General features: G+C 41.8%; 1 protein-coding gene and 1 long non-coding RNA gene across 3 annotated transcripts in view; one reads left to right on the top strand and one right to left on the bottom strand.

Annotated features, from left to right (window-relative positions):
• mcf2l2 (MCF.2 cell line derived transforming sequence-like 2) overlaps positions 1–27,520 on the bottom strand; it is a 286,969-nt gene that overhangs the window by 124,824 nt on the left and 134,625 nt on the right. For both annotated transcript variants that reach the window (XM_036007118.1, XM_036007119.1), the window contains exons 11-15: positions 27,293–27,484; positions 25,525–25,716; positions 25,243–25,429; positions 24,898–25,001; positions 9,727–9,815 (exon numbers count right to left, since the gene is read on the bottom strand). In XM_036007118.1, the coding sequence (XP_035863011.1) occupies positions 9,727–9,815; positions 24,898–25,001; positions 25,243–25,429; positions 25,525–25,716; positions 27,293–27,484 (764 nt within the window). The remainder of the gene's footprint in view (positions 1–9,726; positions 9,816–24,897; positions 25,002–25,242; positions 25,430–25,524; positions 25,717–27,292; positions 27,485–27,520) is intronic.
• LOC116063224 lies at positions 1,648–27,520 on the top strand. The gene is made up of 3 exons (XR_004108215.2): positions 1,648–1,835; positions 8,932–8,936; positions 27,507–27,520. It is a non-coding gene; the product is annotated as an uncharacterized LOC116063224 (long non-coding RNA).

Here is a 27,520-nt window from a genome sequence, read left to right as displayed (position 1 = left end):
AATCCTAAAAGGGCAGCAGTCCTAAAGGCACTTTGCATCTACCTTGGCGAGGATGTTGGACATCTCTTACACTAATACTTTTAGTATAATAGTGGAACATGAAAAATACTGGAACCAAATCTGTTTTCTACTTAATTCACACAATTTCCATAAACTTCATTCTCCCCCTGTCTTTACATGAAATGTCCTGTCTGTCTGCTTGTAGCATCTACTAAAGCATCAGAGAAATAACACACTTGCAAGAAAATAGTCCAGCAGTAAATGAAGTAAGTGATGTCAATCCTAAAAGGGCAGCAGTCCTAAAGGCACTTTTCATCTACCTTGGCGAGGATGTTGGACATCTCATTCATAAGGCAAGTCATAGTAATTGCATTTGTCAGTCACATGTACTGTCTTGTATTATAGAAAATGTTTTAAGATCCTAATGTCACTAATACACTAGTTATTAGAAGAAAATGGCTTTCACAATGTGATTTAAAGGGGCACTCACCAAAAACTAAAACAAACCTGATGCATAACAAAATAAGTGTGTTGACACCACAACAATGGCAACTGTAGTCCTGTCAATGTCTACACGCTGTTGTGTTTTGGGGTCTAGAGCTATGATAGTGTGGAAGTCTGCTGTTTATTTAAATCAACTACTGCGAAACTTGAAAAATGCTCTAGCCACTAAAACATGTCACTACAGATGATCATAAGGATCATACTGTTGTTTTTTATGTTTTAAGCGGTTGATGACAAAGGCATTAACATTACCGCTGACCAGTTGCCAAAGTATCAATTTTAGAAAATTCATTTTTACCTTTTATAAGTAGCCATAAGGTTGAGAATATTTGTATAACAATCAACAACTTACTGCACAGTGTTGCAAGCAGGTACCATTTTCTAAACACACCCTGGTGCATAAGAACTCTGACATCCAATAATAATTATAAACAGACACTGACAAACTTTGTGTTGAGGAAATTAAATCCAGAAGAGTAAAACAACATGGATGTTGTCATAGGATAATGTAAATGTAGCTCTGTCTGGAGATTTTCATTAATTGGCTAAAACATTTAAAACTATCAGTTTGGTTCTTGAAATGATATAAGGCTGGCTTTATTCATTATTTTTATTATTGTTCAATTAAAAGACCAAAACCATCCATGTGTTAGTCCATCTTTCAAAGTACAAACAATATTTTTAATAGTTTTACTGACCAGCATAAATGTATTTTGTAAATATAAAGAAATTTAGAATTTTATGTCATTAAAATCTATTACATACATATGTTTTCTTTTTTCCCCCTATTTTCTTCAAATATACAGGACATTGAAGGAGATGACATCCAGAGAGACCTGCGGAAATCCACCATGGGCATATATGTCATCAACAAGGAGGGTGGAGAAATTGGAGCTCATGATGACATTGGCATTTATGTTGAAGGAGTAATCATTCTGGACAACATTGGATCTGTAGTCCAAGCATGTGCAATGAGGCTTACCCCAAAGAGCTGAAATACTCCTATGAATTCATTCAGAAAGTGCTCTTGCAAATGAATGGTGAAAGGCTTTCCCCCAAAGTCCTTGGACTAAAGAACAAAATCATTGCTGGACTGTAGGATTTCTTCAGCCGCTCTTGTGAACCCTGCTAAGCTGAGAAACAGTTGGTGGTGGCTGTGCCATTAAACCATTGCATAAGGAGAGGACACAACAAGATGTTAAAAGAGCTCTGGTCAAAGTTCAAACGATGGAGAACCATGTGGAAAACATGGTGGAATTATGACATTTCTGTTAGTTTCATGTATTAATGTGAGGAAGGTTACAGCCTCCTTTGTTTTCATTTGCCACAAAGTCCTTGGACTAAAGAACAAAATCAGTGCTGGACTGTAGGCTTTCTTTAGCTGCTATTGTGAAACCTTTTAAGTTGCATTGTTACTGTGTGTTTAGCACATTTAATATAATGTGAAATGCAGCTCTAGAATATGTTGCAAAGTAAAGAGCAGAGTGAGTGGTGAAATATGTGCTTGTTTTGTGGAAAATTGGGTATTATATTGACTCAATGTACGTGTTTGCAGTTTATTGTAATCTCACATCGGGTCCTCAGTGTTTGCCGTCTTCCAACTATTCTGATACATTTGTTGTTGTTTTTTTATTTGTTATGAATGGTACATTGTTTTTTATGATAATGGTTGATAGTACATTTTGTTATAAGATAGCAATGTAAGAAATTGTTACCACTGAGTTACATTGCTGGCACTCTTGTTTGGGAGAGAGTAAATCTGTTGGATCTCTTGCCCCGCCACGGCCACACCCTATGACGAAAAGTTTTTCTTTTAACAACTTTTCATCTTTAATGTCTTAAGATGGTACAGACCAAATTTGAAATTGATCGGATGAAATCTCTAGGAGGAGTTCGTTAAAGTACGACATGGAAATGGCCAAAATCGCACTAATTTCGAACTTTGAATTCAAAATGGCGGACTTCCTGTTTGGTTTAGGGTATGGTTCTAATGACATGTTACATATGTGTACCAAGTTTCGTGAGTCTACGTTAAACGCACTGCAGGGGCTCAATTTTCTTAACTTTGTAGGGGGCGCTAGCGAGCCATTTCTGAGTGCCTATTCCCGAAACCCTTAAAATACGTCAATTTTCACCAGACTTGATGTGACCGCCAAATTTGGTGAGTTTTTGAATATGTTAAGCCCCTCAAAAAGCCAATTCATTTGGTGTAATAATAATAATAATTAAAGCTGCAAGCAGCGATGGACGGGCCCTCGTGCCTCTGCACGTGTCGGGGTTACTGGCAGACGCCGCTCCTTGCGACTGTGCATTTGGCGGCACTCAGACACCGCAAATCGTCACCAATGATAAGGGAACTCCCTGCCGAATTCAACGATACCTCACACAAGACTCAACGTCAAAAAGTTCAATAGCTGTGAAAAGGGGAGTGGCTAAAGTATAGGGGGCAGATCAAACCATCACCAATTAAAAAGGAAGTCTCTGCTGAGTTCAATGATACCTCACATAAGACTCTACCTTAAACTGGTCACCATTTATGAAAGGGGCGTGGCTAAGCACAGAGGGGCGGGCCAAACCATCACAAATGAATAAGGAAGTCTCTGCTGAGTTCAATGATACCTCACACAAGGGTCTACCTTAAACGTTTCAAATGTTATGAAAGGGGGCGTGGCTTAAGCATAGGGGGCAGGCCAAACCATCACCAATGAAGAAGGAACTCTCTGCTGAGTTCAATGACACCTCACACAAGACTCTACCTTAGATGGATCAGCATCCATGGAAGGGGGCGTGGCTTAAGCATAGGGGGCGGGCCAAACCATCACCAATGAAGAAGCAACTCTCTGCTGAGTTCAATGACACCTCACACAAGACTCTACCTTAAACGGTTCAAATGTTATGAAAGGGGGCGTGGCCTGAGTAAGTGGTCGTGGTTATATTATAGGGGCCGGCTCATTATCACATGTAGACCACACATTCTTAGTTTCATGTAAATCGGATGAAATTTGTCATATAAGTCGCCGCTCCTTGCGACCGTGCATTTGCGCGGCACTCAGACACCGCAAATCGTCACCAATGAAAAGGGAACTCCATGCTGAGTTCAATGATACCTCACACAAGATGCTACATCATACAGTTTATTAGCTGTTAAAGGGGGCGTGGCTAAAGCATGGGGGTCGGGGCAAACCTTTACCAATAAAAAAGGAAGTCTCTGCTGAGTTCATTGATACCTCACATAAGACTCTACCATAAACGGGTCACCATGTATGAAAGGGGGCATGGCTAAGCACAGAGGGGCAGGCCAAACAATCACCAATGAATAAGGAACTCTCTGCTGAGTTCAATGATACCTCACACAAGGGTATACCTTAAATGGGTCACCAGTTATGAAAGGGGGCGTGGCTAAAGCATAGGGGCCGGGGCACATCATGACTACTGAAAAAGGAAGTTTCTGCTGAGTTCAATGATACCTCACACAAGGGTCAACCGTAAACGGTTCAAATGTTATGAAAGGGGGCGTGGCTTAAGCATAGGGGGCGGGGAAAACCATCACCAATGATTAAGGAAGTCTCTGCTGAGTTCACTGATATCTCACACAAGGGTCTACATCAAACGAGTCATTAGTTATACAAGGGGGCGTGGCTTAAGCATAGGGGGTGGGCCAAATCGTCACCAATCAAGGAACATCATCCAAGTATTGGTTGGTGATGGTGTAGTGGATATGACACAGGCCTGTGGTGTGTGAGAGCCGGGTTCAAATCCCACTGAGGTACATCAGTCAATGTTTCCCTGAGGTAAACACTTAACCCATATTCACTCCAAAGGTGTGTTACCACTGACATATATAGCAATTGAAAGTTGCTTCCTTTTATCTTTCCTCTCTTTTTCATCTCTCTCGTTTGTTCTATGCAATGGAAATGGCTGATAATAAGTATTTTTAGTCAATTCATTGAAACTTCCACTTTTGACAGTATTACAGTTTAGCTTCCAGCTTTTCTAAAATGTATTTCAGCTCTTAACTTACAGTGCCTTGCGAAAGTATTTTGCCACATTTCAGGCTTCAAACATAAAGATATAAAAATGTAATTTTTTGTGAAGAATCAACAACAAGTGGGACACAATCATGAAGTGGACCGAAATTTACTGGATATTTCAAACTTTTTTAACAAATAAAAAACTGAAAAATTGGGCGTGCAAAATTATTCAGCCCCTTTACTTTCAGTGCAGCAAACACTCTCCAGAAGTTCAGTGAGGATCTCTGAATGATCCAATGTTGACCTAAATGACTAATGATGATGATGAATGATCGTTGTCGTATCTGCCCGAAATTTCTCACGATTGACAAGGGTCCAGGCCTGAGGACACCTACAGACCAAATTTCACTTTTGGTCATAGCGCCCCCTGCTGGCAACAGGAAATGCGCCTTATATGGTGATGTTTCCTTAATATCTGATGATGCATTGGGGTCATTTTTGGATGTAAATATATTGGACATTTAAGGTCTTGGGAAGTCCAGGTAGCAAGTCTTCTTCAACATCTCTCTTCCAAAACTGGACACTAGACTTTTTTGCATTTTTGTTTTACTGATTAGTTCACAGCAGAGACGAAAGGAAATATCTGGAAAAGGGTGATGCTGCAACTCAGATCCCTGTACAGATTTAATCTAGCAACAGTGTGGTTTGGTGGTTTTGCGTGTTAGGTCTGTGGGCCACTTATAAGCTGCTGGGATGTCTTAGAGAAAAATATTGTGTTGCTCTGTCAACAATGAATAGAGAAGATTATTAAAATAATTAGAGCTGTACCCAGAGTTGTTGACTGTATGTGCCTTCTAAACCAGAAAAATAGTACATACATTCAAAATGATAGTGTGACTAATAATTACTGTCATTTGATTATTTTGTCAATATATTTTTTTCAATTAATGGACTGAATAGATTGTTTAGTCTATAAAATGTGAGAAAATATTCCATGAGCTTTTTCCTAGATCTAAATGTGACCCCTTTAGATGGCAGCAAATCATTACATTGAGGGTGGAACTAGACAGTGTCTGGAATTTTTGTGTGATAAATGACAACCTATTGATCATCTAAATAGTTGGCGATAAAGTTGATGAATTCATTATTAATTATTAATTAATTAATTAATCATTTCAGTGTATTCTAGCTTAAATGTGTAGCCAAAGCATGCAAAATCTGGTCTATATGAGTCTGATCTTACTTGTCTCTCTTTTTCAGGTGCCATGTGTTTCTATGACATGCAGTAACCAAGAGGAGGAGGGATAAGGAAGTGGATGAGAGGGGTGATATAACCAGGAGTTCTCAGAAGAGAACTGAAGGACGGACACCGATCTTTATCTGAAACTGCTCGCGGCCTAATCACTATGAGGGAGTGGAGCTTTTGCTTCTCACAGTGGAGGAAGATCAGTAACAGAGCAACCCAGACTGCTGAGGAGCCTGATAAAGGCCTACTGGATTTGTCAACATCAAAAAGAAGACAAGCCAGTCAGTAGGACAGGAGGAGGGAAAGAGAATATGTGTGAGGCGACACAAAATCAATAAAGTGAAGGACATAATAAGGATAGATGAAAGGAAGTCAAGCTTGAGAGTGAAAGGAGGCAGAGATGAAATAACATACTCTACTATAAGAGACAGTTATAACAGATCCCCTATGATCTGTACCCCTGGCCTTCCTACCCAGACTACACTGCTGGAGCAGGGTGATAGGTGGAATAATCAAGCCTGCATGGACTCAAATGTATTTTCATATTCCATACATTCTGTAATGTGTTATTAAGATCTAGGTAGAAGGTCAGAATGATGTAAAGGGGCCCGATGCGTGAGAAGGTTGGATTTGATCCAGATGTTGGGCATAAGAGAATAACATACAAAGAGGCCCTGATTGAGTAGCTGTCCAGGAGTTGTTATGTATTATGTCAGTCGATAGCGGAATAACAATTAAAGGCACAGTTCACCTATGACCTTTGGTGGGGCCTACAGGACATCTATGTCTAACGGAGCATGGGAACCATACAGTTGTTATGATGAGATCATAAATAAGGGTTTCCAGATGGGAGTTCAGGATCTATAAGACGGTCGGGTCTAGCCTCAGTTCGGAGAGAAGACTTGGGTCTGTGCAACGCTGCATATACCTGTGTTATATTATATATAATATTGAATAAAGCTGCCTATAATCTGAAATCATCGGAGTCGTCATCTTTGAGCATTTTCCAGAGAGCACCATCTCTCACAGGGTACTAGGCCTGTAGCGACGCGTCGATGATGTCGACGCATCGACGTCAAAATTACGTCGATGTCGTATTTTTGCGTCGACGCTTCGCCACACACACATGTGGGAGACCAAAACATTGCAGGATGGAGGACGAAACAGCAACCTCCTCACAGAATTCCCAACAAAGCCCTGCAAAAAGCCCCATGAAAAGAAAAAGTCCTAAAAAAACAGCTCGCCCTTAATCATCGAAGGTATGGGAATACTTCAAATATAGTCCCAAGTACTAACGTTGGCTAAATTCATTTCATGTTTGTGTAGTGTGTTGTGTAGCCTGCGCACTTAGGTGGTGCTAGCTAACTATCTTAGCTCTCCGTGCAGTTTGTTCGTGCTAGGTTAGTAGCTAACGTTAACGTTAGCTAGCTACTGGCGCCTAGACAGCTGTGTTTAGCTAACGTTAGTTATCATCTAATGTTGGCTTGAATGGTAGCTAGTTTACGGCTGCAGAACACAGCTATCTATAGTAGCTAACGTTAGCTAACGTGAACGTTAGCTACTAACCTAGCACGAACAAACTGCACAGAGAGCTAAGATGCGTTGGTTAGCCTAGCACCACCAAAGTGCACAGCTGCATTAGCATGTAAACCTACAGAATAGCAGTTAAGAGAGTCAGTTTGATTATGCATCAGGTTTTATGTTGGGACTGTTATGTTGTGTTAAACAATCCAAGGAATGTCTGTACTGTGCACTGCACAGTGTTTTTCTTTTTTGCACTACAACTTGATTTTTTTGAACAAGAGAGTTATGTTGGTACTGTAAAAGAGTAAACAGGCTGGCCTTTCATTTTGTATAACAGTAAAATAATTATTTTATTTTGTGTAAAGCAGAAGATTTTTTGCTGTGCAAAATTGTTTAATAAAATATATTAAGAATTTTTTAGTATTTATTTGAGATACATTATGGTTTTTATTAATCGAGCAACAGAAAAATAATCGTTATATTAATCGTCCAATTAGTCGTTAGATTAGACGACTAATCGATAAAATAATCGCCCGATTAATCGTTTAATAAATAATCGTTTACCCCCAGCTCTACAGGGTACGTGGTTTCAGGGGATGTGGCCGCTAATATCTACCATGCGACTCTGAGGCTGAACTCCTCTATGTACATTGATGATGTCTTCATGGGGATTTGTGCCAAGGCCATGGGGGTCTCAACCCAGGATCATGTGTACTTTTCAGGGGAGGGCAAGGCTCCACACCACCCCTGCATCTTTTATCACATGATCACATCGCACGGTCACGCCATGGATGTGTGCTCATTATGGCAGGCAGCAACAGACCAGGCAGTGTACAGCAACTTCAGAAGATTTCAATGAGAGTGATGCTACTGTGTCTGCCATGTTACCAGAACACGTACTCCTGTATGGCTGCTTTTACATAAATAGTCTTCTGATGACGTAAAGACAGCTGAATGCTGAATGTAACACACAAACAAATGACGGTACCTCACACAAACAGTCTGCCATGTTTTTTTCTCTTTCATGTTATATGTCACTGTTTGCTGGCTATGTATTTGCTCACTTGTAATAAATATCAAAGCTGTTAGATAGCTGTTAGAACGTTACATGCTGCCAAGTGTAATGTTACGTCACGTGCAATGATGCTTCTGTTGCCTGTAACCTCATGGCACTTACCCACGGCTAGTACCAGCTCTACTCTACTCGGCTCGACCGCAGTGCACCGTCCTCCATTTTCCATTGCAGATTTAGTATCGCCTCATGCGTGAGGCGAGCGTGTCTTGTCGTCATAACAGAATGTCGAAGGTGTGTTGTTTTTGACTCTTGGCATGTGGCTGTTGCCACAGCCAGAAGACAAATTTTGTTTCAAAAGAAGCTGGAGGCAGCAAATAAAACGCTGGCTAAACTATTTAAAAATGGTGGGTTTGTTCAGGACACCCCTGTCTGTCGCAAGCAATGATGATGCAGTGATTAGTGACGATTCTCTCTGACCAATCAGTAGTCTGCAGGTTTTCACATCACCTTTTGGTATCGCCTCAGCTCGCTTGGAACCTTGACGGAGGTGATACTAAAAAAAGTACCTGTTAGCAGGTACCAGGGATTTTTTCTCGTAATGGAAAACCAAAAAAGGCGAGTATAGTCGAGGCGAGTCGAGCAGGTAGCATGTAATAGAAAAACAGCATTAGTTTCTGTTATGGTTTTGGTGTTTTATCTTACTTTGGTAGTCTGTTTCTGTTTTGTATTTTGCCCCGTTTCCTGTTTTATTTTGATAGTCTGTTTTCTGTCTTGTCTTGTCTTGCTTCCTGTGTTTTCCCGCCTTGTCTGATTGTCCTGCCTCGCCCTGATGTGTTTCACCTGCTGTATCACCTGTCCCTCATTTGCTCGTTACCTCATGTATTTAGCCTCTGTGTTCCCTTTGTCTCTTGTCGGATAATTTTGTGTCCTTGCCCTGTCAGTTTGTGCGTGGTTGTGTTGGTTCCTGTCATGTCGCCCATTGTCAGCTCTCGTCAGTTTCTGTGCTTCCTGTTTTTGTACTCCCTTGGTTTTTTTGGATGCCTTTTGACTTCATTTTGGAATTTGTTTTTTGCCTGCTGCTACTCTCAGGACTCCCTTGGTTCATTTTTGTGTTTTGATCAATAAATCTTCAACTTTCTTCAGCCTGCCTGCCTCTCTCTGCGATTGGGTCCTTTAATCCCCTGCAGCGTATAGGTTTCGGAGCACCAGACAGCAGTTGAAGCAGCTGAAATGTGCACTTTAGATACGCAATGCATGTGGTAATTGATACAAATCACTATAAAACAGCACACTTCAAACCATGCAAAAATTATGGCATATAACTGTAACAGTTGTGTTTTTGCTCTCTGGAATCAGTAAATTGCTGCTGTGCAATATGGCCTTTACATCATGTTTACTGACTTAGAGAATTACATAATCATGTGTCTTTTCAGTATAGTGAACACAGCAGTCTGTTCTGTCCATACCTGCGTCTGTTGAACAGACTCTCCTCTGTCTCATTGGTCACAACAACATGGGTGGAGCCTCCTTGGCTTTTCTCATGCATCACCTCAATCTGAGAAACACAAACACACACACCACACATATAAGTTGTTTTTTTAGGACAGGGGCTTTGTATATTATGTCTTAAATGCAAACCTAGATACCACTGAACATCAATAAACTAATCAAGCTTTTGTCCCAATAGAGCTGTTAAATGGTGCATTCAGGCAATCCCTGTCAACTTGTAAAATCAGCAAATATCATGTCTTTACCAGGTATTTGCATTCAGGTGGTCATCAGTCATTTGTAAATATTTAACTGGACCAACAGTAAATGCAGAATGCATCGATTAGATAGATAGATAGATAGATAGATAGATAGATACTTTATTCATCCCGAGGGAAATTTTAGGCATCCGGTAGTTTAGACAACCATAACACAACAAACACATACACACATATATCTCACATACATAAAAATCACTCAGAAATTTAAAGAGTTATGAAAATCATAAAGTTAAAGAGTTAAAGGTGCTAAGGTAGACTGTGTGCAATGGTGGTAGTGCAAAAGAGAACAGTGTAGGGATTGATCAGTGCAACAGCTCATTATTAGATATTAACTATGACTATGAAAAGACAAGAATGTAAACATACATAGATACTTTATTCATCCCGAGGGAAATTTTAGATTTATACTAGATGATATAATTAGAATTGCTTAACAGAAAATAAATAATATATGTTAAGAACAATATATAACAGGGAATAAGTTATAAGATATAGATGTTATGACCACAGTCCAGATTGTGTAGGAGAGCTACTTTGTAGTTGCAGTTGATACTTTATGTGGGCTTCACTGCAAAAGCTTGTGTAAAGATTAACTGTATTTGCATATATATATATATATATGGCTCCAGACGTCTGGAGCCAGGCCCAGATGGAGGGCCCGTCAGCGAGCGCCTGGTGGCCGGGTTTGCCACGGAGCCCGGCCGGGCACAGCCCAAAAAAGCTACGTGGCACCTCTCTCTCCATCCCATGGGCCCACCACCTATGGGAGGAACCGCTGGGGTCGGGTGCGCTGCCACATGGGTGGCGGTGAAGGTCAGGGGCCTCGACGGACCAGACCCGGGCAGCAGAGGCTGGCTCTGGGGACGTGGAATGTCACCTCTCTGTGGGGGAAGGAGCCGGAACTTGTGCGGGAGGTGGAGCGCTACCAGTTGGATCTGGTGGGGCTTACCTCTACGCACAGTCTCGGTTCTGGAACTATACTCCTGGATAGGGGTTGGACTCTTTTCTTCTCCGGAGTTGCCCAGGGTGTGAGGTGCCGGGCGGGTGTGGGGATACTCACAAGCCCCCGACTGAGCGCCGCTACGTTGGAGTTTACCCCAGTGGACGAGAGGGTCGCCTCCCTACGCCTGCAGGTTGTGGGGGGGAAAACTCTGACTGTTTGTGCATATGCACCAAACAAGAGTTCGGAGTATTCAGCCTTCTTGGAGACCTTGAATGGAGTCCTGTATGGGGCTCCAGTGGGGGACTCCATAGTTCTGCTGGGGGACTTCAACGCGCACGTGGGCAATGATGGAGATACATGATTGGGAGGAACGGCCTCCCTGATCTAAACCAGAGTGGTTGTCTGTTGTTGGACTTCTGTGCTAGTCATGGATTGTCTATAACAAACACCATGTTCGAACATAGGGAGGCTCATAAGTGTACCTGGTACCAGAGCACCCTAGGCCGAAGGTCAATGATCGATTTTATAATCGTTTCATCTGATCTGAGGCCATATGTTTTGGACACTCGGGTGAAGAGAGGGGCGGAGCTGTCAACCGATCACCGAGAGGAGGACCACCAGAGGATGCCCCTGTCTGACAGACTTTCAACTCACGCCTCCGGCAGAGCTTTTTGTGCATCCCTGTGGAGGCTGGGGGCATTGAACCTGAGTGGACAATGTTCAAAGTTTCCATTGCTGAAGCTGCGGCAGGGAGCTGTGGTCTTAGGGTCTTAGGTGCCTCAAGGGGCGGTAACCTACGAACACCATGGTGGACACCGGTGGTCAGGGAAGGGATAAGGATGGGACCGCAACTGAGGAGGTAATAGGGCGGTGGAAGGAGCACTTTGAGGAACTCTATGGTAGAAGCAGAGCTGGAGGATGATGGGGGATTGTTGTCAATTTCCCTGGTGGAAGTCGCTGAGGTAGTTAAACAACTCCACAGTGGCAAAGCCCCAGGGATTGATGAGATCCGTCCAGAAATGCTTAAAGCTCTGGGTGTGGAGGGGTTGTCTTGGTTGACACGCTTCTTCGACATTGTGTGGAAGTCTGGGACGGTGCCTAAGGAGTGGCAGACCGGGGTGGTGGTTCCCTTGTTCAAAAAGGGGGACCAGAGGGTGTGTGCCAATTACAGGGGTATCACACTTCTCAGCCTCCCTGGTAAAGTCTACTCCAAGGTGCTGGAAAGGAGGGTTCGGCCGATAGTCGAACCTCGGGTTGAAGAGGAACAATGCGGATTCCGTCCTGGTTGTGGAACAACGGATCAGATCTTTACTCTCGCAAGGATCCTGGAGGGAGCCTGGGAGTATGCCCAACCGGTTTACATGTGCTTTGTGGATCTGGAGAAGGCATATGACCGGGTCCCCCGAGAGATACTGTGGGAGGTGCTGCGGGAGTATGGGGTGAGGGGGTCCCTTCTCAGGGCCATCCAATCTCTTTACGACCAAAGCGAGAGCTGTGTCCAGGTTCTCGGCAGTAAGTCGGACTCATTTCAGGTGAGGGTTGGCCTCCGCCAGGGCTGCGCTTTGTCACCAATCCTGTTTGTAGTATTTATGGACAGGATATCGAGGCATAGTTGGGGTGGGGAGCAGTTGCAGTTCGGTGGGCTGGGGATCTCATCGCTGCTTTTTGCAGATGATGTGGTCCTGATGGCACCATCGGCCTGTGACCTTCAGCACTCACTGGATCGGTTCGCAGCCGAGTGTGAAGTGGCTGGGATGAGGATCAGCACCTCTAAATCTGAGGCCATGGTTCTCAGCAGGAAACCGATGGAGTGCCTTCTCCAGTTAGGGAATGAGCTCGGAGTAGAGCCGCTGCTCCTTCGTGTCGAAAGGAGCCAGTTGAGGGGGTTCGGATGGTACCAGATGATGCTCCCTGGACGCCTCCCTAGGGAGGTGTTCCAGGCATGTCCAGCGTGGGAGGAGGCCTCGGGGAAGACCCAGGACTAGGTGGAGGGATTATATCTCCAACCTGGCCTGGGAACGCCTCGGGATCCCACAGTCGGAGCTGGTTAATGTGGCTCGGGAAAGGGAAGTTTGGGGTCCCCTGCTGGAGCTGCGACCCGATACTGGATAAGCGGCCGAAGATGGATGGATGTATATATATATAATTGGGCTGTCAAAATAACGCGTTAAAAAAAATAACGCAGATTAATCCATTCCATATTGACGTTTGACCCGGAGCCGTTCTAGCCACCATTGGACTGTAAAATGAAGGAGGGAGACGAGAATGTGCTGCCTGGATCATTAATTGGAACATTTACTTGTAAAAATCTTCTTCCTGCCAACCCTGGCTACCGAAATCTGGTGCCACTCATATGTCTGCGCTTCTCTCTGATGCTCTGAAACAGACACAAACACCGCTGCACGTGACTCTAGTTAACACTATACTCGACAGCAGCTAACGTTAGCCTACCGCTAGCTAGTTAACACTACACTCGACAGCAGCTAACGTTAGCCTACCGCTAGCTAGTAGCTGGATTAAACACGGTTACAATGCTGACAGCTAAAGCTAAACGGTGTGAAGTTTGACTGTGTTTTACTATAGAGGATTCAGCGCCGGTATGTAACAATCTGCAGCTACCGTCGGAAAAACAACACAGACAGTGCGTTCAATGAAACTGGTAAACTACAGCCTCGTGGTGCATTTGAAGTTATTGTCCTTTTCCCATCTGGTGGTTGTTTTTGTTGTTCAACAGCAATTTACTAGTGAAATAGTTAGTTATTGTTATACATTATTATTAAATCATTTAATTTTGACAATATGGCCTTAGCAATAAACAAGCCATTCTTTAATGTCACCGACTGTTGTTTAGTACCCTTTTTTTTTCTTTTCTTTTTTTACTTTCTTAAAAAGTATCGGTTCAGGCACCGTTAATTACAACCCGTTCTCATTCCGAACTCGTAAAATAAGGACGTTTGGACAGTGGCTGTCAGCGTCTGATGTGACGAAAAAGGCGTCTTTCAGCGTATTTGTGTAACGCACTGGGGAGAGCAGCAGTTAGATAGGATTTAGCGAGTAGTATGTAAGGGCGAATTTCCGCGTATGGCGGTTGGTTGGGGTGGTGGATGGGTCAAACAAACACAGGACTTTCACCCAGGAGAGCGGGGTTTGCATCCCGCTTGTCACGCTTGCTATAGTCGCTTTTATTTTCCTCCCGCCGTTCTTCCTGCGTGTCACGGAACCGTACGCCCACCCACGACCTTTTCCTTAACATAACTGCGTCAAAAGGGACGGCAATAGTCCCGACCAATCGCGTTTACTTATAGCGCTAAAGGGACGGCAATAGTCCCGACCAAGCGCCAGTTGAAGGTTAAGAGGAAGTTACAGTAAACATAGGGCTTTTATTGTGACGGAAAAAACTGAAGTGGGTAAAATGTTGTATTTTCTGACGGTTGACTATGTTGGGGTTGAATAAAGTGAGACGTGCAGTGCCGTCTTGGTTCCGGCATTGGAAGCCTGTGTCTTTATTTTACAGCCTGAGTTTAGACAATATAAGAAACCCTCAGTTACACTATCTAAGGGTAAATAGATTATTAGTAAACATTTTTTGTTTTGTTGTTTTCAAATAAAAGCCATGCCTATTGCAGCTTAAAATTACTCAGATGTTTCTGAACTTTATTTACTACCTGATTAATGTTTGATACACATATTTCGAAAGAAACTCCAGAGACTTTGCCTTTAATGGGCATCTTATAAGTTATTGAGGAGGGGAATGGTCAAGAAAAATCACCTGCATTAATGTCACTTGTTGAAAAAAAACTGCCTGATTAAACAGTTACAATCCAGCACCAGCACAGGTTTGTTTGAACATGTTCACAAAGCTTACTAACAACAAAAAAGAAACTTCTTGGTAGGCTTTTGATTTTGGAACTGTCTGCCCTGATCAATTATGGAAGGAGGTTTATGTAAACACATCAACACTATCACAGTCAGCAGCACAAAACAAACATGAAAAACAAAATAGCTATGACAAGCATTCCAACCTATACTACATATAACAACTCAGAAATCAAGTTCAAGCTATATATTGTCAAATGTACAATAATTACAGAACCACTTGTTGCCAATGAAAATCGTGGGCCTCAGGCAAACTTCAACTATGCTCTTAAGTTTGTAGAAAAAGAAAATCACAATATTACACTACATTAGAATCAAGACATAAGACATAAAATTGTACAAGTTAAAATATAGAGATAAAATATAACAAAGATAATATACATTTTTGGAAAGTAATTGCAAATTAATAAGCTGAATGTAAACATTAAAGTAGTATATGTATATGCATAATGAGGTCAGTGGTTCGATCCCTGGCCACTGCAGTCTAAATGTAAATGGACTGCATTTATATAGCACTTTCACAGTCTCACTACTCTTCTATGATGGTTTTCAGTTATTAGGTATTTAGACTCCACTTTGATTGTCTCTTTGCACTGCTAATAACTCTCCTCCAGATTTCCTGTACACATCCAAATCACCTGAATTGTAGGCGTTGTTGTGTGCCTATCTTAATACTGAATTAGATAGTGCATTCTGAATTTAATCACCACATGGAGCTTCTTCTTTTACTTGCTTTATTGTCCAAACACAATTATTACAGCAGAATGCCGTCAGGCTATCCCCGTCTTTACTCTCTCGTTACTTCCTGTTATTAGACATGTGACCTATCTAATCCAATACATTTCTTGGAAATAAACATCCACGTCAATAACCTCTGTACTGTCGTACATAAGTGCTTTTTACAATATACAACAATTTCACAATATATCCCCACAATGTTTACCTCACTTTAACACAAAATCACAAAGTATGTCAGGTGCCCTTTTGACCCTCTGAGTTCTGGCCAGTGGCATGTCTCAAGTTTCAATATTGTTAGTTAGTGTCTGAGTGACATTAGTCTGTGCATATGTGTCTGCATCAAGTCCAATGTTCTCAGCTCCCAGCATTTCCTTAGGCTTATTTGTCTCATATCTTTTTATGTGTGGTGTTCCTCAATAATGTGCTCTTGTTGGAGATTCAACCACAACTTAATTTCCAGTTTTACTAACAACTTTGTCTGGTGTTGCTTTGAATGGCGTGGTAAACTTGTCTACTTTGTCCTGCTGTATGAGTAACATGTCTCCCATGTCCACCTTTGAGTAGAGCTCCCCTTCGTTCATCTGCATATCATATTGCCTTTCCTTTCTGCTATGCATCTTTGTCACGTACATCCAGTGCTGTTGTGCTTGATTCACAGATATCTGGTAACATTCCCCTCATTTTAATATTAAATAACTCAGCAGGGCTTTTTCCTGTGGTGGGATGTTCTATGCTCCGGTACCCAGTCACATACTTTCTTAGTTCACATTTCCAGTCTAGTCCTTATGCTTGAGCAATCTTTATTCTTTTCATCAGTGATGAATTTTGGTGCTCCACAGCCTATTTTGGTGTTGTCCTCACATGTTTAATTCCATTATTTTTACAGTAATTCCTAAATAAGTCAGATTTAAACTGTGGTCCATTGTCTGATTTGCAGGTGATAGGTAGCACATGTCTGCTGAAGATTGACTCAGTTTATGATTATCTCTGTAGTTGTAGACATTAGAACATTATGCTCATAATAGCGACTGTAATAATTAATTAAAGCTGCAAGCAGCGATGGACGGGCCCTCGCGCCTCTGCACGTGTCGGGGTTATTGGCGGATGCCACTCCTTGCGACCGTGCATTTGCACGGCACTCAGACACCGCAAATCGTCACCAATGAAAAGGGAACTCCCTGCCGAGTTCAACGATACCTCACACAAGACTCTACATCATACAGTTCATTAGGTGTGGCTAAATTATAGGGGGCGGATCAAAGTTCATTGATACCTCACATGACTCTACCTTAAACAGGTCAGTATTTATGAAAGGGGGCGTGGCTTAAGCATAGGGGCGGGCCAAACCATCACCAATGAAAAAGGAACTCTCTGCTGAGTTTGATCCCTCACACAAGGGTCTACCTTAAACGGTTCAAATGTTATGAAACGGGGCGTGGCTTAAGCATAGGGGGCGGGCCAAACCATCACCAATGAAGAAGGAAGTCTCTGCTGAGTTCAATGATACCTCACACAAGACTCTACCTTAAACGGTTCAAATGTTACGAAAGGGGGCGTGGCCTGAGTAAGTGGGCGTGGTTATATTATAGCGGCCGGCTCAGTATCACATGTAGACCAAACACTCCAAGTTTCATTTAAATCGGATGATGTTTGTCATATAAGGCAGTTTTCCTGTTGCCAGCAGGGGGCGCTATGACCAAAAGTCAATATTGGCCTGTTTATGTCCTCAGGCCTGGACTGTTGTTGATTGTGTGAAATTTCAAGAAGAAACGACAACGTACACTCAAGTTACAACAATTTCTTTGTTCATCGCTAAACACTCAAAATGGCAGCAACGCCACGCCCACACCGTTTGACGAAAAGTTTTTCTTTTAATAACTTTTCATCTTTAAGGTGTTGGGATGGTACAGACCAAATTTGAAGTCCGCTGGATAAAATCTCTAGGAGGAGTTAGTTAAAGTATAGCACCTTGACTTTTAGGCCTACTTCCTGTTGCAGCTAGGGGGCGCTATGACTTTAAGTAAATATCGGCCGTTATTTGTCCTCAGGGTTGGACTCTTATGAATCCTGAAAAGTTTTGAGCGAATTGGACAATGTACACTGAAGTTACACCCACTTCCTGTTTTGGTGGCAAAACGAACAAAATGGCCGCACCGCCACGGCCACGCCCTATGACGAAAACTTTTCTTTTAACACCTTTTCATCTTTAACTTCTTAAGATGGTACAGACCAACTTTGAAGTTGATTGGATGAAATCTCTAGGAGGAGTTCGTCAAAGTACGACATGTGGAAATGGCCAAAATCGCACTAATTTCGAACATTCAATTCAAAATGGCGAACTTCCTGTTGGGTTTAGGGTATGGCTCCAATCTCGTTTTCTGTGCGTCTTAACATGATACATATGTGTACCAAGTTTCATGAATCTACTTTAAACGTACTGCAGGGGCTAAATTTTTTTTTTCTTTGTAGGGGGCGCTAGCGAGCCATTTGGTGCGCCCATTCCCGAAACCCTTAACCCTTTAGGCGCCGGGTATTATTTTTAAAAATACTAGATTTTGACACCTAAATTTCAGAAGGCTCTGGCTTGAAAGTGGTTTGAGATAGAGACAAAGTGTAAATGAGACAAATATTGAGAATGACCTACCGTTTATCTCAGGAGTAAATTTTCCCATCTAATTTGCATATTATGACGTCATATGCCGGCAGCCATATTGGATTATGTAATTTCCATGAAATACCTGATATTTTAGAAGAGAGTTGAACTTATTTCATCAGATTTACCCCCCTCCATCCATTTGTTATGTTGTCCACATCAAATGAACAGGGAAAAAGTAAATTGTAAGCCAACAGTCGTAAACTAGAACTATTACTACACCACAAAACTCATGTAAACAGTAGGCGTTATTTAGTTTTTTTTTTGTTTGTTTTTTACCCACCACCACGCTAATGGAGGACACTTTTTCTTTTCTTTTTTTCTTCTCTTCTTCATTATTATCATTATTATTATACAGTACAGAGACAATATGAACAATATTGAGACCCCCCCCCCACCCAACCACAAAGCCTAACAAATGGACAGGAAAACTGTATATGGTAAAACCAACAGTTCAAAATTATGACTACTGTGCCATATAGTAGCATATACATGTAAACAGAAAGCTGTTCATGTGCAGCCTGGACGTGGAGTGCTGTGTGTCTCCTCTCTGCTCTGACGGCAGGCTGTGACTGCTCCGCGAGGCTACTGAGACACTGACCGCCTGTGAGGGCTTTTGGACGGGGGAGGGGCTCACGGCAGCACCCGCTCCTCGTATAACTTTTTTTTCACGGAGAAAACAACAGTTTGATTCAGTACCGCGTCGTGTTCCTAATTATTTTGTGTAAGAGTGAAGAAACATTTACATTTACACCTCGCTCTGTAAGCCAGGGCAAGAACGGCACTGCATACGTGATTCAATGCAGGCTGGACGCGGAGTGCTGTGTGTCTCCTCTCTGCTCGCTGCGCGAGGCTACTGGGAGACTGACCGCCTGTGAGTGATTTTGGACGGGGGAGGGGCTCACGGCAGCACCCGCTCCTCGTTGAGCACATAACTGCAGAGTGATACGTGCTTTCACGAGTCTCCAAACACCACAAAAGTCTCCAAAAACACACAAGACTCTACCTTAAATGGTTCACCAGTTATGAAAGGGGGCGTGGCTTAAACATAGGGGACGGGCCAAACCATCACCAATGAATAAGGAAGTCTCTGCTGAGTTCACTGATATCTCGCACAAGGGTCTACATCAAACGGGTCATTAGTTATAAAAGGGGGCGTGGCTAAAGCATAGGGGGCGGGCCAAACCATCACCAATGAAGAAGGAACTCTGCTGAGTTCATTGATACCTCACACAATGGTCAACCTTAAATCGTTCAAATGTTATGAAAGGGGGCGTGGCTTAAGCATAGGGGGCGGGCCAAACCATCACCAATGAAGAAGGAACTCTCTGCTGAGTTCAATGACAACTCACACAAGACTCTATCTTAAACAGTTCAAATGTTATGAAAGGGGGCGTGGCCTGAGTAAGTGGGCGTGGTTAAAGTATAAGGGGCGGCTCAGTATCACATGTAGACCACACATTATAAGTTTCATGTAAATCGGATGATGTTTGTTATATGAGGCGCATTTTTTTTATTTGTCCTCAGGGTTGGACTCTTATGAATCCTGAAAAGTTTCGAGCCAGTTGGACAGTGTACACTCAAATTACAGCCACTTCCTGTTTTGATGGCGAAACGCATAAAATGGCCGCCCCGCCACGGCCACGCCCTATGACGAAAAGTTTTTCTTTTAACAACTTTTCATCTTTAATGTCTTAAGATGGCACAGACCAAATTTGAAGTTGATCGGATGAAATCTCTAGGAGGAGTTCGTTAAAGTACGACATGTGGAAATGGCCAAAATCGCACTAATTTCGAACTTTGAAATCAAAATGGCGGACTTCCTGTTGGGTTTAGGGTATGGCTCCAATGACGTTTTTTGAGTCTACGTTAAACGAACTGCAGGGGCTCAATTTTTTGAACTTTTTAGGGGGCGCTAGCGAGCCATTTTTGCGCGCCTATTCCGGAAACCCTTAAAATACGTAAATTTTCACCAGACTTGATGCGACCGCCAAATTTGGTGAGTTTTTGAATATGTTAAGCCCCTCAAAAAGCCAATTCATTTGGTGTAATAATAATAATAATAATAATTCCTTCAGTTTCAAAAGGGCCTTCGCCGTTGTCGGCGCTCGGGCCCTAATTAAAGCTGCAAGCAGCGATGGACGGGCCCTCGCGCCTCTGCATGTCGGGTTACTGGCGGACGCCGCTCCTTGCGACCGTGCATTTGCGCGACACTCAGACACCGCAAATCGTCACCAATGAAAAGGGAACTCCCTGCCGATGTCAATGTACACTCAAGTTACACCCACTTCCTGTTTTGATGGCGAAACGCACAAAATGACGGACTTCCTGTTGGGTTTAGGGTATGATTCTAATGACGTTTTCTGTACGTCTTGACATGATACATATGTGTCCCAAGTTTTGTGAGTCTACGATAAACGCACTGCAGGGGCTCAATTTTTTTTAACTTTGTAGGGGGCGCTAGAGAGCCATTATTGGGCGCCTATTCCCGAAACCCTTAAAATACGTAAATTTTCAGCAGACTTGATGCGACCGCCAAATTTGGTGAGTTTTTGAATATGTTAAGCCCCTCACAAAGCCAATTTACTTGCAGAAAATAATAATTCCTTCAGTTTCAATAGGGCCTTCGCCGCTGTCGGCGCTTGGGCCCTAATAATAATAATTCCTTCAGTTTCAATAGGGCTTTCGCCGCTGTCGGCGCTCGGGCCCTAATAATAATAAGAATAATTCCTTCAGTTCCAATGGGGCCTTCGCCGCTGTCGGCGCTCGGGCCCTAATAATTCCTTCAGTTTCACCTTGGCCGTGGCACCAGAAGAACATTGCCTACCTGTGTTATAGCAGTGATCAGACACGAGTACCCCTCCCCCACTGGAAGTTACACGGGATGCAAAGAGGCAGAGGACATTTTCTGAGTCTAATAATATGATTTCTAGTAATACTTGGTATTGCCATTACTATAAATGCCATGAATAAACAAAGCAATTGCACAGTTCTATTAGGAAAAAGTGTTGTACAAGTAAAGTAAATTGTAAGAATAAATAAATTGTAAGAATAAATACATTGTACAGTTCTATAATATATTGCTGCACCTGTCTGTTATCAGTGGTTTTATAATATAACAGTACACATTACATTTGTGCTTTTGTGTCTTTACTTCAACAACAAAAAGGAAATTACAATATCACAAACTAGACACAATCAATGTAAAGTATGTACAGTGCAGTGTGTGGTTTTATACATAATCATGCTACACACAACTGTAAAATCTCCCGGTTGCGGAGGGGTAGACGGTGAAAGCTCAAGCTCAAATATCTCTTCATTTGGTTTCCGCAATTTGGAAAGGCACAAACTCGAACCATTTTCTCATATTAGTCCTGATCTAACTCCAAGCTCTGTCTGTCAGCTCTGTGAGCTCCTCCCCCTGCTGCCGTTGCTAGGTTACCTAGCTGTTGAACTCTTGAACTGCAGCTCTGCTCCACTGTGGTGTCAGGTTACAGCTTGTTGATACATACACATTACTATGGAAAGAACCTCGGCAAATCGTTTTTTTGTGGAAAAAATACATTTTGGAATATTGGATTGTATGAGATCGGCATTCGACTAGTGTGGGCTTCACCATAAACCAGGAAATAAACAGAGGTATGGATTAACACAACTTTTATGGCTTTCTGTCACATCTACTGCAGTCAAATTCGCTGTGTTCCCTTGGAAGGAATAACTGCACATGGCTAAGCACTTGTAATGGCATTTCGAGCATGTTTAGAGGCTAAAAACACGTTTAAAACTTGCCCTGTTTAAGCCTGTTGGGTGCTAACGCTAGCAGGAGGATAACTCGGTGTAGGCAGCACCGATTGGTTTCGTTTTTCTCGCTACTGACAGTACTCCTAATTTACAAACAACAGAGCTACGGGTTGGAATCGACCGGAATTCTCCTTTAACTATAGGCAGCAGGGTGGAGGGATGGGGGCTCCCTGCAGCGGAGAGTGGACGGCGGAACAGGAGCGGGTTTTATTATACATCCATGAACGAGAGTGGATGGCTAGCAGCTACAAAGCTTCTTGAGCAGAAATGGATAGATAAAAGGGTCTTTTGAATGGCAAGTTAAGTTTTAAAGCCCTTCCAGATGGTTCCCCCACAAGACACACAAGTTATTTGCATGTACTGTTGATGTGAATTGAGTTACCAACGGAGTAGTCAAGTATCAAATACCACTTGAACATTAAAAACTAAAGTAAATTAAGGACAGATAAAAAAAATGTCTGATTAATTTGCGATTAAAAAATGTATCGATTGATAGCCCTAAGAATAAGAAACACACAAAACAACATATGAAATGAATAATATATTTGACAACATATAAAATAAACAATATATATGACAACATAAAATTAATATATGTATTTTTTTTTATATGTTTTTTTGTGTTTCTTTTTTTTTTAAATTGAGTAAACTGAGGCTTGAACCCCTGACCATTAGTCTATTCACTTTACTTTTCCCATTTAAATAGCTTTAAGGGACTCGTTATTTAATTAAGGGGCCACCGGAGGAGTTTTGTGGTCTCTAACCTAAAAAGACTTGACCCTCCCCTCGTCAGTAATCATTTTTTTATGACCCTCCAACATGATATGAAAAAAAGGCATGACCCTCCCCTTACGTGCAAGTTTGCACTTAGCAAAGACGTACAGATGCCATTTCATTTTTACAGCCATGACATATAGGAGTTAACCTCTGCATTCTCATCTTACACATCACACTCCTCTGTTATGGTGTGGTGGCCATTTCAGTAGATTTACTAACATTGTTGTGGAAACTAAATGCACACTTCATGCATTACTGCATTACTTCAAATACTAAGTTCCTCCTGTAGTAAACTAGTATTCACATGAAATAAAACAATAAAACATTGAGACCATTCAGCAAAGACACTGGGAAATAACAATTCAACACTGGTTGCTATGGACTCGTCACTAGGCTTCGTCAGTCATTGTATATTTTAGCATATAGGTAAAGGTGAAGAAGCTGAACATTATATTCCAAAACACATATGTTTATTTTTAAAGCAGATTTTAAATTACATTGTAACAATTTAACAATTCGCCCTTATGAAATCCAATCGCGGCACGGCTGTTTTGGAACGCAATAGACAGACGGTGGCGGAATGCCCCGACACTTAAATTCAACTAAAATGTAACAGTGAACAATCAGTGTTCGACCTACAGTCTGTTGCGATGCCTCTCCAAACTCACCATAAAACGTTAAGACACGTTAAGAAAAAAGATCCGTATTTTGCTGTAATCCAATAACACGGAAAAAAAGTAATCCACAGCGATCAGGAGATCCACAAAAAGAGTCACGGTGTATCCAGCAAGGCCTATACGAGCGTCACATTCACCAGCCAGCTCCAAACAGGTGAACGAGGCCTCTCCACTTCGCCGTTTAAACAAAGTGGAATAAACGTATAAAAGTCTAAATCTACACAAAACCCGCAATCAATTAGTAAGCTGACATCACATTTATATACATGGCATTTAGGAAATCTTTATTGCAAGGTTGGCACGGCAAGATGTCCAGGATAGTCCAGATAGCGCAACAGTAAGTTTCGTTTTTTGCGTCCTGCTGCTCCCATCGTCAGCCAGGTAATATTTTTTTTAGTAAAACAGTATATGAAATCAGATGTATTACCTACCACCATTTAGTTGTTTGTGTTATTTAAAATATTTATAAAATATCTGGTAATGCCAGACGTAATTATTCCATTCATTTTTTAAACAATGCAATTACCCGTTTGAGCCACCCAGCAAACTCCGCATATGCGGTCAGACCCATCTGCTAGGGGGCCGAGACTGAGAGCTACATGGATAAATATGCACCAAACAAGCCACTTTGAAATTTTGCTTTTTTCATGAATAAAAAAGTTGGGTGACCCACCCCCAGACTACAAAATGTTGGGTGACGCTCCCCTCAACAAAGAATAAAAAGACATGACCCTCCCCTATTTTCCTCTGGTGGTCCATTCCATAAATACCGAACGGTCCCTAAATAGTTTGATTTAAAAAAAAAAGAAAAAGAACACTCTGTCATTATCAAATGAACCTTCTATATCTGCTTGTGCCAGTGCCATTGTAAAGCTGTGCCACACTTCAAAACCAAGAAAGTCTTTTTATGGCTATACTATCACATCATTTGCATAATTTAGGATGCCTTCAGTTAAGATGCCATTACATCTTAACTGACAATTCAGTCAATCTTAGAAACACTGGGAATTTATTAGAAACATCAATAAAGTTATGTACTCTTGTAAAATGCTGTCTGCACTATATACGTGTATAATGATGGAGCTGGGCAATTCTGTACCTTTATGATACCAATATACTTTGGTAATCCCAAGTATCGATAAATTGACTGTCATTCAGTACCACTTATCCATACTTATGTAATAGAAAAGTGTTATGAATATGCTAAAACAAAAAATTTAAGTATCAACATTGACACTGTCAATAATTGTGGGACGATACCCTCCCTTCGTTTCATAGTCAGTTGTTCTTTCTTACATTGAGATTGACAGAACTTTAAAAAAATCTTTAAAGTTACTTGTTGAAAGGGGTTTAATTGAATTATTTAACAGTGAGATTTCAAAGTGGGACTGCAAGGAGGATACCTTGATGCCTCCTTTGGCCTTGCGTATGTTCTTCTTCTTGCTGGGATCAGCTTCTGCTGGCTGCTTGCCACTGTTAGAATTATCAGAAGCTCTGCGAGCCAGAGCTAGAATGAATTGAGAGTATACAGCATAAGTAACTTCAATCTTTTTTCAGAGCTTTGTTACATTACATCCATGCAGTTATAAAAATGAGTTAAGATTATGAAAAAAAAAACTTACAATACTGTTTGCAGCTTAAGGTGTCATTCATGTCACAGACAGTAAGTGTTTAAACAGTTTGAGCCTGTGATTCCAGGCACATAATCTGCTGCACAAATAAAGTGGTTATTTCAACATCCGACTCACCCTGCTGGCTCCCAGTCGTCCTCGGTGGGTTCTTCAGTAAAGGACGTTTGGGAGAGGACTCAGGCCGCGGGGCAACGGGCTGGACGGGCCTCGTCTGTTTAGCTGACAGCCTCTTCAGACTGATGTGTCGCTTCTGAAACATCTCCTGGACGTCCTCCAGGCGCTTCAGTGCCTTCAGGACATTGGCCTGCAGGAAGAAAGATCACTATCAAGCCTCCTCAACATTATTCTTGCAACAGAATATCCAGTCATCCTGTAAACTATTGTTTTTGTGCACCATACCTTGATATCCTCGGACAGGACAACCTCATACAGGTTGTGGAGGTTCCTCAATTCAGTCAGTTGGTTCTTTTCTGCAGACTCCAGAAAGTGTTCGATGTCAATCAGTGCTGACTCTGCCCCTTCCTGTGACTGACACTTATCCACAGCCTGGAAGGCCAGCAGGTAGATGCCAGACTCACACCACTGGGTTACCTGTACACAGCAGAAATTCAAACAGGGCAATTTAAGGGAACTACCACACAGACCGCCACTAACAAGCCTCCTACTCACCAACACCAGATCGATCGCACACAAAATGGATGATCTACAACTACACACGGAACTGCTGTGTGATGATTGTCACCGAAGCCTGGCTGAACACAGTCATCCTGGAAGGCAGCTAGCAGCTAGCAGGGCGAGCTAGCTACCGGCAGGATCGAGACAAGGTAGGTAACTTTAAACAATGTCTGAGTTGAAAACGCATCGTGTTGTCACGTAAGGGCCCTGTTCATGTTGCACAGACATTTTAATTGCATTTTGTGTCTGTTAAGAGGCATAAAGGCACTCTTTAGAACATGCCCCCAAAGCTGCCATTTTAGCTAACTGGGAGCTCTAGACAGTCCCTCCAGAAAAACGCGATTTTTCTGTCGACAGTACTCGCATATTTATAGCGATCAAGATTCACGTAAAAATTGGCTGGAGTTCTCCTTTAACCCCTAGGTTAATTTTGCACCGGAATTGTCCTTTAATTGACCACAACATGAAAAAAGTGTCCTACGTTAAACAGTAACTTCATCATTATGACTGTAGGCTCCTTAGCAAATAATAACAGTGTTTTTTTTCATTATTGGTGCCGTGTTTTTTTCTGTAAAATTAACAAAATTGCAGCAACAGCCTTTTTCAGTTTAATGTGAAGATTTTTGTTGAGATTTTTCAAAAACATTTTTTGAAGTGTTATTTATTCCAATAGCACCAAAAGAATTAAAATGATTTATTGCCATTTGCAAAATAAACAAAACTATGTCCCTCTCCTTGGTGCAGTCACTTATTCTAAATATATACTTGAAACTAGTAGCATAGAAAACTGTGGCAGAGTTTCCTTTGCTGTTTGTGAATTAACCTGGTGAAAACTAAAACGTATCTGTGTGAAGTGATTATTTAGTTGAATATTTATTAAATCTATTAAACAATTGCGTAAGGGAAATAAGATAAATTGATAAAGTAGTCAGAGTTGTGTTAATATGTTTAACGTTTTGTTTAAATTTCAAATAAATAATTATTTATTAACTATTAGTTAGCCTTTTTTTTCTTGAGCCCCTGCCACCCAAAATGTCTGTGCACGTTCCTGTGGTTCACACTAAAAACAAAGCCTGGGGTTACTTTATTTATTCTGACTCATTACAACTTGGGTCTTAATTTGGTAGTTTTGGCCATCATTTCTATCAGTTGTGTTGACAATGTGCTCACCAAAGTAATTGCTGAGATTGTTAACACATTGTGACACTAAAGTCTGACTTTAAATAAACAAGCCAACAGTTAATCCAGATTATCTAAACCATTTAATTTAGCCGTCAATGTTGCCTATAATCCCTCATTTTACAGGATTTATTTTTTACGTAAAACTACAGTAAATCAAAGTGGAACCAGAAAATAATCCAGAACCAGGAATTAGGCAAAGGTTGATCCAAAGTAAAAAAAACAAAAAAAAAAACATCTACATCCAAGTGCAGGGAATCTAACTTGTGTTTCTTGATGTGACATCTGTAGATATGTCGTATCATATCCTCACCTTATCAATGCCCATGTGTATCTGCAGTGATTTGGACAAGACATCCGTCTTTTTTTTTGATTCGTTGCTGAAGTCATCACAGACCCGCCGGAGCTCCACATTTTTGGGTCGAATGGAGTCCACAGCGTAGTGGTTACTCTGGATCAGCTGGTCACCGTGCAGTGCATGGAGCTGGGCTTTTTCTAGCGTGGGCTGGAAGAAAAACAATTCAGAGTATATTATGGTATT

Source organism: Sander lucioperca, chromosome 11 (genome assembly GCF_008315115.2).
Source record: "Sander lucioperca isolate FBNREF2018 chromosome 11, SLUC_FBN_1.2, whole genome shotgun sequence".
NCBI classification, from domain to species: domain Eukaryota; kingdom Metazoa; phylum Chordata; class Actinopteri; order Perciformes; family Percidae; genus Sander; species Sander lucioperca.
This window is presented reverse-complemented; position numbering and strand designations above follow the sequence as displayed.